This window comes from Glycine max, chromosome 18 (genome assembly GCF_000004515.6).
Source record: "Glycine max cultivar Williams 82 chromosome 18, Glycine_max_v4.0, whole genome shotgun sequence".
Taxonomy (NCBI): domain Eukaryota; kingdom Viridiplantae; phylum Streptophyta; class Magnoliopsida; order Fabales; family Fabaceae; genus Glycine; species Glycine max.
This window is the reverse complement of record NC_038254.2, coordinates 52,962,588-52,975,006: the sequence shown is the minus strand read 5'-3', so window position 1 is coordinate 52,975,006 and position 12,419 is coordinate 52,962,588. Positions and strand designations below refer to the sequence as shown.

Sequence of the window (12,419 nt, the reverse complement as noted above, 5' to 3'; positions counted from 1 at the left end):
TACTTGTATGGTGGGGAAGGGAAAGGAAGAAAAGGACAATTAGTGATAAAATACAAACCTTTGTACCAATGTTGACTTTCGTTTTTTTACTTCCCATTTAATATTCAAGTTAAAATTTCAATTTTACACTAGGTGGATAGCATTAAACATCCAAAAGTCATAACCACGCTACCTCAACGTGAGATATGTAGTACGACAACCTGGATCATTTAGGGTTCACGTTGGTGGAAAATATGAAAAGGCATGTCACACGAATTTGTTGGTTTTTTAATAGAAAAACTATTGGTAGGTACATGTACATCTTATATGTTGGATTAAAAGTATGTGAGGTGAAGTTTCATATTAGACAAAAGTGAAAAAATTGAATACCATATAAATAAGAAGAAAGACTCATAAAAACTTAAACCTTAAAATTTTGAATTAAAATATGGTATCAAGTTCTCTTATGTAATGGCTTGTGGTACATTAATGTAAATCTCTCCAAAGTAAAATGTTAAAATTAACAAGAAAAGAGATCGATAAAAAGAAGAAAAAAAAGATTAAAAATACAATAAAAGTTTATGAATATCATCAATGAATGTTACTTGTTTATGTGTGATTAGTTTTATTTTCAGATAAAGTAATAGGATTTTTTCAATGAATTTTTAATAGATTGAAATGAATTAGTATGAACTGTTTCTAATCTATCTATTAGAATTAATAATCTAACTAAAAATCTATTCACGTTTAACGTTACCCCTAATTTCAAATGCTACCGTCCTTTATATTTTTTTTTCCAAAAAAGAAAAGAAAAATCTTTGGCAGTTCGTTCTTGTTAACTTTTTCTTGTGTGGCCCCAAATTTCTGATATGGCATATACAATTATACAAGCAGACTAGCAGTCACCGACTTATATTGGTAACAAGAGAAAGTCATGATACTATATAAACCGTGAGGATTATATTTTGAAGTATTGGGTTCGTGGTAAAGAAGAAGGAAAATGTGGCACACGTGTGCATGATGCATAAACGTTTATCATCTACAATACCAATATACAATTAATATAATATTATTTAAAAAAATAATAGTTCAATGGAATGTAAGTTTAATTAATTCCAAGCGACATGCCAACATATCACGGCTTGATTAATTGACTATAATGAACTTAGTTTCAGATAAAGCATATGCATGACGCAGAAAAATGTTTTGCACTCTTGTTGAAGCCGCACATGTCACTCCTCTAAGTCATCACATGTGTGTATATATGGTCTATGTGCGTTTGCTCCATGTTTTCCTTAATTAGGAAGTCCAACCAGTGTCCGAGTAGATATTCACACATTGACTTGTTGGTTTTTAAAATGCTTACGGTGTTGAATAAATGGTTTAAGCATATGATTATTCAATATATTATTTGGAATTATCTGAGAATTTACGCATTGATTGAACTATAAGAATATTAATTAAAATTGAACTTTTATAATTTTAAGTTTTTAGTGTAAATCTTTTATATCTCTTTACACTGTCTTGTTTTTTATAAGCACAATGTCTTCCTTGTGAACTATACAAAGCTTATAAAAGTGAAGGTAGGTACAAGGAGAGGATGTTATATTCCTTGATAAAGTGTTAAGAGGCTATTTGTAGACGTTAAGTTTGTCAAATAATTTTGTTTTTCCTGTATAGTGTTATTAAAAAAGTCACATATGCATTAGGTTAGATGGCCTCTATTAAATATTCATTAATTAATTGAAATTAAATTATTAGCATTAATATAACAAGATTATTATTAATCAGACATATTGTATCATATATACTAATACTTAATTATATTAGTATAAAAATTGATATACTATTAGAACGTACATCATATTATTAGTGTAGATTCACACCCTTTCTTGCTTCCTTCTTATTTTAATTTCCCACATGTACGTTATGCCAGTTCCTGATCAATTCAGTGTGAATATATATTGTGATTGAGAAGCACGGTCATGGAAGCAACGAATGAACAATGGAGGTCACGTGACAAAGAAACCTTGGTGAGTAACACGCCCAACCTCAAAAATCTTCTTCATAAATATCTGAGCTGGTAGACACGTTTATTGAAGCCAAGACCAGCAATTTTCTGTCACTTTATTCACATATTAATCTGTGTTTAAGATGATATATATCCTTCAAACAGTAATTATTCTTAATGTTATTCAAGGAAATGGAAACTGCTGCATGTAAAATTTTGATTCATTCTTTAAGGGTTTCCACACTACGTTTATTCTTAACTCGGTCATTTGTAAAAGAATTAAACTTCAGCAATCACATTATTGACCTATTATAATGTTAAAAAAACATAAGAATTAACTCTCTAGTCTACACTAGTACTGAAAATTAATAGCAGTGGGTATCTTATTAGTGACTAAATTTAGTGACAAAATGTAATTTTCGCTGATATTATTTGCTTCAATAAAATTTTAGTGACGAATTTTTAAAAATTATGTGTAAATTGATTTTGTCATTAGAGTTATTTTGTTTTTAGTGGATCTCAACTTGAATCTATGGCCTTCTACTAATTATGTCGTCCCTCGTATGTCAAATATTTTTAAAACCCATTTAATTAATCTTTTTTGGCCTATTATATTCAAACATTTGCATCACTATATTAATAATGTTTATTCGGAAAAAAAAAAAGAAATTCAGCAAAAAAACTATATTAATAATGTCAAATTTTCAATTTTAGTAATAATTAACTTTTAGAAGAAAGAGGTGAGTGAAAGAAGAAAAGGGAGAAAGAATAAAAAAGGATTCTCCAATTAACCCTTCTAACTCTTCACTCTTCTACTTGTAGCATTATTTTGGCTAGTTTTGAGGCAGCGCTTTCGTCAACAAATTGAAAAAAAAATGATATTCTACGGTATTGTTTGGTTATGATTTTGGTTTCTCAAAATTATTTTTTGATTAAAAGAATTGATTTTCAGAGAAAAAATAACAGATTTTTTTCTTCTGAATAGTTAGAATTGATTATATAAATAAGACCCGTAAAATTTTCGAAAACATACATTTACACACAAAAAATAGATCCATTCATATAAAAGTAATCCTTCTCAAATAATTTTTAAAATGTTATTCGAAATACACAAATTATGACTCTCACACAAAGTTTTATAATTTTAAATTAATTTAACCAATGATATAGAGTGTATTATAAAAAAAAAATTGTCATAGAATGTATTATTAATATTCCTTAAAAAATAAAGGCGGGTAATGAATAATATTATCCACTACCAAGTGGAGTAAGTGAACCCTTTTGGTTCTAGGAAAATAAAAAAATCTTCTGTCTTTCTTCTTTCTTTACATCTAGCAGATAAGAACGATTTTATCATCATCTATTTTCTATATATATCTAATCCATATTCTCAATGATATGTCTTTATCTTGTATATGTGTTTTTCACTTCTAATATTTTGATAAATAAACTATATAATATAAATTCTTGTTAGATATTATATATATCAAATACTGAGATTCTTGATTTGTAGGATAATTATCACAAGACAATTCATAAGAGGTTGAGTTCGAATTTGATATAATATTATATCAAATATATATATATATATATATAAAAGAAGAAACTAGCTAAAGTGAAAAGAATACCAGAAAACATGCATAAGGAATGATTTTGTAAGATATTTTTGCTCCCAAACGAGGGCATTAATATTTTACAAACTTGAATATATAAAAGAGATGTTTATTAAGTTAACTAATCAAGGAAAAACTGAACATATATATTCTGCCATTCATATCAATTATTAGTAAGGGGAGAGTGTTGCTATTTTGGAGCCCACATGATCTTTATTAGCCACAAAGATTTAAAAACCAAAAAATTATTAAAAAAAAGAAGGTAAAATTGATGAAACTGAACTGCTAGAAGGAAAGTTTGGCAATGAAATTAAGGTGTTGCCTTTGAAAAGGATGGATAATCAAAGGTGTAAGAATCGTGACGCGGATCTCACTTGGTATCCCCACAAAGTTGAATGCAAGTGAGGTTTTTCCCTTTTATACCTAAATTGTACTATGCATTCCATGAGTTGCAAACGCATCACTTCAGTGTGTGATACACGTCCAAAAAGTGTCAAGTTATCCCAGAAAAATTGGAAGTGTTTCATCATACTTCTTGTTTACTAAATGGAGCAACAAAGACTTCATGTGCCTAGAAGCAAGCTACCAAGATAAGTAACGTTGGGAAAATGTGGAACTAAGCGTGGGGAACGACCCCTTAACACCATTGCAATATATATACATGTTTGCGTCTCATAATTTAAGGGCACTCCCTCTGTGGAAATGGTTAATGCATTGTGTCTCCACCAAGCTACTCTACCATTTTGAGAGTAGAGTCCATTACCGACCCAAAATTTCGATCCCATTAAAATATTACTGTATATTAGGGACAAAAAAAAGGGAGGCAGCTCTATAATTTTTATTGAAAGGGCATAAAAAAAATGAATTCTATCACTCTTTTATGTTTATTGCCACCTTTAACTATGCAAGTAATTTTTATCTAAAAAAAATACTCCTATTAATTTGATTAACAAAGTAGAAGAAGGGTATTTTAGATAAATTAATGTAATTAAAATAAGAATGATGATAAGTATTGGAGTGACAATAGTCACTCCCGTTTTTAGGTATGAAAAATCACTATCTCTTATTTATATTGTTTTTCTTTTTCATCTAAATTTTGCATAATAATAAGTTTTTATATAATTCACTGACACACTTGCAGATTTCATATGCGAAAATTGGACTATTCTATAGAGTAGAAATTAATTAATAATTACATTTAGTGAAGAAAAAAATGTGATGTGCAAGTCTAAAAGTCCATGTGGTAAAAAGCTTAATTTATATATTTTTAAAGGCAAATATATTTTATTACTAAAAGTGCAAGGGGTATTCTCATCTATATACAAGTAGAAAAATAAAATAATTTAAATTTTATGGACTATAATAAATATATAACTTTTAAACAATATATTTATGTATGCTAACAGTAATTGAAACGTTTATGAGACGCCATCCAAATATTAGAATTTCTCTACGTGGGGAAGGGTTTAATTTCACGTAGGTAAATAAGTTGTCACAGTATTTTTGTTGAGACTATTGTCTATCAATGTTATCAAACTCGAAAATTTATTTAAATTCGTGAAAGTTTTATAGATTCGACTCATAACAGTCCATTTCATATAAAAATAATTACAAAATATCTATAAATAATATACAAATTAAACATTTCAACAATATAATAAAATAAAATAATAAATCATAAATTTCGCAATACTTAAATAATCAAGTCTAATAATACATCATTACTAAATAATAATTTAAAGATATTATAATAGTGATAGATCATTCTCATCGACGGTTTGATGTTATTAAAGAACAAGAGTTTAATGTTATAAAATGTGACAATTTTTTATTCGAAAATAACACACTGAATGTATGTTGAACATTAAATAGACAGAAAATAATACAAAATAACTTATATTTTGGTTTATTTTTTAATTTGCTGACTCGTTAACTCGGTGATAAACTCGAAAGTCTATCGACTTTACTTAGAGTTTATAGAATCTATTAAACAGAGAGTTTACACACGAATTAACTTACAGAAGGTAAATAGATTCATAAATTCATAAGAATTAACGAATTAACTGGAGAGTTTGATAATAACCATGTTTTGATGTAACATGTATTCTCAAAGTACATATTCCTTTATTCTCTTAGACTTTTCTTCTTTCTCATTTCCATCTTATTTCTCGTATTAATTCTCCACCTCACCTTTGAACGAAGCATGGGTAGCTTCAGAGGAAACTTCCGTGGCACAAAAATTTCCCCACAATATTTGTTTTATCATACGTTGTTCATAATATTTGCATGTTAACATAGTTTCCCCCAAAGAAAGTTACCAAACATACGTTGTTCATACTACATTATTTTACTAAGTTTTATAAATGTACCAAATTTCGATATAATTAACACTATATAACTATTATTAATGCTGTTTTAATTAAATTTAATGTTCATTTCGGTACATGTTTCTTTTAATTCAATAATTTAAATCAGCAATTACTAAAATAAAATAATAATTTTGATTAAAAAGCCCTATTAACAATATTTATTATACGTACTGTATTTAAATTTTATCCTTGGAGATATATTATTCGGGTCTCTATGATTAAATTGTTTAGAGTTGGATGACTTGGATCCTTGCTGCTTACTTTCCGTTTCAAGGCTAAAGTAAGTCAGCATGTTAGAAATGCAGTCCGAAGCTAGCTAGTTTAAAAAATGATAAACCATTTTTTTCTCTTATGAATGCACTTTGAAAAATATCAGTAACACTTCTTTGAAGACATTTAAAAGTTACAAAATTCTATGGATTTCATCTCTTGATTAATTAGTTTTACTCATTATTTTTGTTAAACAACATAGTAAACAAATACTTACAAATACAATGATTTAACGAATAGATTAAGTTGTGTTTACGTCTTCATAAAATGATTAATTGTTTTTCTATTATATATCCATAGAACAAATAGAGTTATATATATCAAATATATAAATAAACACAATACAACGCGGCATCTATACACACCCATAAAATATATGTCATACATAATAATTTTATAATTTTTTTAAAAAATTAATTAATAATAAAGAATGCATTAAAGAATCTGTGTTGTTAAACTTTGTCGTGCACTTTACTATTCTTCCCCATGTGGCAAGTTCAAGACATCGTAAGAACACACGGAAGCTAGCACTAGGAGTTATTTGACCAAAAAAAAAACAGTCATTAACCCGTTACATATTTATTTTCTTTGTGATCAGTCTAACTTAATATTCATAATGTTTGAAGTGGACTTTTCCACCTTATTATACCAACAAGATCGAATCTCTCGCACGCTCCGTTCTATAAATTCTCAGTATTCCCTCCCATTTCCCTGCACCACTTAACTTTCCAAATTGCATTCCCATTGCTACTATACCAAGAGTAACCTCACTCCTCCACGAAACAAAACAAAAACATACTAAGTAACATGGCTTTGGGGAACAACAGTCACCAGCTTCTGTCAAAAATTGCAACCAATGACAAGCATGGAGAAAATTCTCCTTACTTTGATGGTTGGAAGGCCTATGATTCAAACCCATTTCACCCCACAAAAAATCCTCAGGGTGTCATCCAGATGGGTCTTGCAGAAAATCAGGTACACATAAATGTTGCAATATATATTTTTATACTTCACAGTTTATATTATATATACGTACACAGTTTGCACCCACAATGAGATTTGATAATTTGACTAAAATGGGTATGTTTTTTTTTAATTTCTCTTAACTTTGCAGCTCTGCTTTGATCTGATTCAAGAGTGGATAAGGAACAATCCCAAGGCCTCCATTTGCACTGCTGAAGGAGTGAACCAGTTCAAATATATTGCAAACTTTCAAGACTATCATGGATTGCCAGAGTTCAGAAATGTAGGCTAACTAATTAATTTGTGACTATATATGATCATAATGATTTAGTTATGAAATTAAAATTGATATCATATTATCATATAATATAATAAATGAGTTTTTGATATTTTATGCAGGCTGTGGCAAATTTTATGTCAAAAGTGAGAGGTGGGAGAGTGAGATTTGATCCTGACCGTATTTTGATGAGTGGGGGGGCCACTGGAGCAAATGAGCTAATAATGTTCTGTTTGGCTGATCCTGGAGATGCTTTTCTGGTTCCTAGCCCTTATTATCCAGCGTATGTGCCCTCTCTTTCATCACTTCTGTTTTCATTCAATGAACCACACTATTTCACACCCATCAAAACGTTAATCGTGGACACAAATTAAAGCAACCACAAAATGTAATAACTATTTTGTCTTGATTAAAAGGATATATACCTGGTGGCGTCATTTAAGTGGTGCTGATCAGAATTGTAAATTATTCAACAAAATTTTAGTTTTAACCACACACATATATTTTTTGTACAGTTAAAATGGAAATAAAAAAAAAAGAAACTTATTAAAAGGATATATACCTGGTGGCGTCATTTAAGTGGTGCTGATCAGAATTGTAAAATCCTTGTTATTTTTTGTACAGTTAAAATGGAAATAAAAAAAAAGAAACTTATTAAAATGTACTGCATTCCTTGTACTTAATATTATATTAGGAAAATTTGATATTTTCTGTTTGAAATAAATTAAGAAAAAATTGATCAATTCTCCTCTACGTACCAACCACGGAGGTGTCAATCTAAAACTTAAAGGTTTCACATTTATTTAAGTGGCACGATACCCAACATCATTCAACTTAAAAAAATATATATACATCATTCGATTCTATGAGTTAGGTTAAGATTTGCTATTAAAAATAATTTTTAGTAAGTGTCCTAGAACACTTGTTAAAAAACAACAAACAAGCTTTTAAGAGATGCGTTTAAATAAGCAAGTTCTTGCGCCAATATTACCCACCACCACCAGTAGTCATTATCAATGCCTTTTTTCTAATTTTAAAAGACAAAATATACCCTTGATTGACAACAAGTCTTTTTTTTAACACACAATTAAAATTCAGCATTCTTCTTATTTGCTGTATTTTTCAATTATTAAAACAAAAGAATTCTTTTTACTGCATTTTAATCAAAGTTATTAATCATAATGAATATTTTTATGATGTACTCCAAGAACGATAAATGCATGTTCATAATAGTTAACCTGCTAGGCTGCTAACAAGTGATAAAAAAAGTCAACAAAAAAACATGTGTTGCCCAGATGTAAGTACAAAATAGACAGTTGATAAATAAATCATACACATATAGTTGAGTGGACATTTGCCTTTGACCTTTGAAATCATGATGATCATACCATAGCTAGCACACGCTCACGATCCATTTATCATATTGGAATTTAGCAAATATCCTAATCCCAAACAGCTGTACGTACCTTTGGAAATTTTGCACGGTCAAGAACATCTTCTCGCAAAGCAATTCAAAATTTTCGTTAAAGAAATTTCATGGCATTTGTTCGTGGCTAAGCCCGGAATATTATTAACTATCACAACTTTTCTAAAATTACAGTCTATGAAAACGAATAATGAATGTTTCTTAGCTTTTGCCCGTGCGTGGAAAAATCTCTAGTCAAGTAATTTAAATCTTTAATTTGTCTGACCAAAAAGACCACCATACTGCAATCGGTCAACAAATTTGAACATAGCTTCATATATTATGACTTAATTAAAAAGTGTCAGAGTTAAACATATTCCACTTAAATTATACTGTATCAACGTTTCATCACGTGTTACAAGAAAAAAAAAAACATGTTTGATTTTGACTGACATATATTCTGCATGTTTTGTAATTTCAGATTTGTCCGAGACTTGTGTTGGAGAACAAGGACGCAACTAATTCCCGTAGAGTGTCACAGCTCCAACAATTTTAAGATAACAAGAGAGGCTCTTGAAGAAGCATATGAAAAAGCAAAAGAGGGTAACATCAACGTGAAAGGGTTGATCATAACAAACCCTTCAAACCCTTTGGGAACCACCCTTGACAGGGAAACACTGAAGAGCATAGTGGGGTTCATCAATGAAAAGAACATCCATTTGGTGTGTGATGAAATCTATGCAGCAACAGTGTTCAGAGCCCCTAGCTTTGTGAGTGTCTCTGAGGTGATGCAAGACATTGAGCATTGCAAAAAAGACCTCATTCACATTATTTATAGTTTGTCTAAGGATTTGGGACTTCCAGGGTTCAGAGTTGGAATAGTTTATTCATACAATGATGAAGTGGTGAACAGTGGTAGGAAAATGTCAAGCTTTGGATTGGTCTCATCTCAGACACAGTATTTTCTTGCTGCATTGCTTTCCGACGACGAGTTCGTGGAGAGGTTTCTGGCAGAGAGTGCAAGAAGGTTGGCTGCAAGGCATAGCCACTTCACAAAAGGGCTTGAAAAGGTGAACATTACTTGCCTGCCAAGTAATGCAGGGCTTTTCTTTTGGATGAACTTGAGGGGTTTGCTCAAGGAGAAAACATTTGAGGGTGAAATGATGCTGTGGCGTGTGATCATCAATGAGGTGAAGCTCAATGTGTCACCTGGGTCAGCTTTCAATTGTTCTGAGCCTGGTTGGTATAGGGTGTGCTTTGCAAACATGGATGATGAAACTGTGGATGTTGCACTCATGAGAATCAGGGCTTTTGTTGGCAAGGAGACAGGGAAGCCACCAAAGGAACTCAAACGTTGGAAAAGTAACCTTAGACTCAGCTTCTCCAACTCTAGAAGATTTGATGAGAATGTTATGTCACCTCATTCACCAATGCCTCACTCACCTCTTGTCAGAGCCACTTAGTTGGACCAGCAAGCATACCTTCATTACCTTGAGAGATTCATATGTATTAAGGGTTAATTACAAAAATGTTCTTTAATCTTTCTATCATGTTATTTTGTTATGTTTGAACTGTTGTCCTGTATATGTGGACCGCAGTATGTTCTTCCATTCTGTAAAATTAGCTTGGATAATTACAGTTCATGGACGGCTAAGTTAGGTAACTCTATTGTAGGTACAACTCATGAGGAAGAAGAGTATTAAGCTTGGCAACTATTGGTTATTCAATTAGGTAACTGTTGTCCTGTATATTAAGAACAAGTGTTATTTCCTTTTACTCATTTGAGGGTATATATATTTAGCAGAAAATAAAAGTTACAGCAGCAAAAAAATTTGAGGGTATTTATATTAATCCAGGCTTTATAACAAGAGAGTTGCTATGGTATCTTTAGAAATCCAAGTGTTATGGTACCGGGCCAATAAGCACACCAAGACCAAGAAAAAGAAGGAGAAAAATGGAGGAAGAAAGAAGTTTTCAGTAACAATACCAAAATCCTTGAATTTTGGAGGGTACCATATAATTTCTCTTTATTATCATAATTAACAAAGGTTCGTCTGAGAATTGAAAACTAATTGAATAACCAATAGTCGCCAATAATATACACACCACAAAATATTATGTGAATCTTCTCCTCATCCAACTTCATAACGTTCCCACTAAAAACATTATTAGCTAGTTAAAGTATAATTACCGAATTATCATTTATCTTGGAATGATCTAACCAGAACCTTATCTTCATTAATCTTCACATCTTGTATCTTGTATTGGGTGTTTGTCTTCATTATCTGGACAACGTGATTGCATGAAATGCTCAAGAAATTTACCTAGAGAAGATGATGGATTTCCTATTTTAGAGGGGTGGTTACAATTAGATAGATACCATTTTTATTTGGTCATACGTGCATTAATATTGACTTAAAGGGTAGTGTAACTTTCAATTGAGGTCATTTTCTACCATGTTGGGGACAGAGTGACCCACACAATGGACACATTTCAGTGTTTTCGTTGAGTTGCATGTCCCAATTGAAGTTGCCTTTACACTTTGGTGGCTTGATGATCCATAATTGGTGCAAGGAATTGACTTGATTGGGAGCTTTTCTTGCCGTCTGGGACATGGCTGCTCTTCTTCTACTGTGCCTTCACAATAATCTCACCAATTGGAAAGTTACATCATTATGGGAATTACCTGATAAGCCTTGACAGTGATATCACAGAACTAGAGCATCAAGCAAAGAAAGTTGCATCATATTTGTAGGGGTAAACTATGTACCTTTCACAGCGAGTTATGAGCTTTTATGGAAATTGAAAGTGACACAATTAGTTTTTAATCTGAATAAATGGTTAGTTTAGTCTTTAAAATTATAGTTTATTATCATTTTAGTATCTATAATTAATGAATTTCATTTTTTGAAAGAAAAAAAAGTATATATGCCAATAATTTTAGTTCAAAGTTACATGCAACATGAGATTTAAATGATAATATTAATATATATTGAAGGAATAAAATGATTATAGATAATTAAATTTAAGTATTGAAATGAAATAAATTAGTTTTTGAACCTTTTGTATCTCCTTAAATCTGAGAATTAAAATAATAGCAAATCACATTTTCCTGTCTAAATCTGTCATTTACTCTTCAAGTTTAAAGTGAGAGTATTGATCTCTTGATTCTTGATATTTTTAAGGGAACTCTTCTTCTTTGCGACAAGTAATGTAGAGTTTAACAAAGAACGATAATCATTTCTTATATCTATAAGAAAACAATTGTCTCTTTCTCTAATTCTGATTATGTCATCAAAGTTGTGTTGTTTTGCGTTTTCAATAATAATTCAAATATAAATAGTATCTCGTGAGGATCATTAAATACTAAATTAGATGTTAGATTTAATTTACAAAATCTAAACATTTTATAATAATTATTCATAAAAATCAAAGATATGATCAAAAAGTTTATACAATAATTGAATTAGACTTTTTGATAAATTTATAAAGTAATTGATGACAAATTTATACATTACTTATTTTATCAACA

The 12,419-nt window shown here is 30.3% G+C and overlaps 1 protein-coding gene across 1 annotated transcript; it reads left to right on the top strand.

The window, feature by feature from the left end:
• Nucleotides 1-6,955: 6,955 nt before the first annotated feature.
• Nucleotides 6,956-10,720, top strand: LOC100775969 (1-aminocyclopropane-1-carboxylate synthase 1). Its single transcript, XM_003552373.5, has 4 exons — nt 6,956-7,217; nt 7,357-7,488; nt 7,605-7,765; nt 9,369-10,720. The coding sequence occupies exons 1-4, from the start codon at nt 7,050-7,052 to the stop codon at nt 10,348-10,350; spliced, it is 1,443 nt and encodes a 480-aa protein (XP_003552421.1). The 5' UTR covers nt 6,956-7,049; the 3' UTR covers nt 10,351-10,720.
• The last annotated feature ends 1,699 nt before the right edge of the window (nt 10,721-12,419 follow it).

What these genes read in the sequence shown, in the direction of transcription:
- LOC100775969 (XM_003552373.5), top strand. Translation starts at nt 7,050, where the DNA reads ATGGCTTTGGGGAACAACAGTCACCAGCTTCTGTCAAAAATTGCAACC. An exon ending in TGGGTCTTGCAGAAAATCAG is followed by an intron (nt 7,218 to 7,356) that starts GTACACATAAAT and finishes TTAACTTTGCAG; the next exon opens with CTCTGCTTTGATCTGATTCA. An exon ending in CCTAGCCCTTATTATCCAGC is followed by an intron (nt 7,766 to 9,368) that starts GTATGTGCCCTC and finishes TTGTAATTTCAG; the next exon opens with ATTTGTCCGAGACTTGTGTT.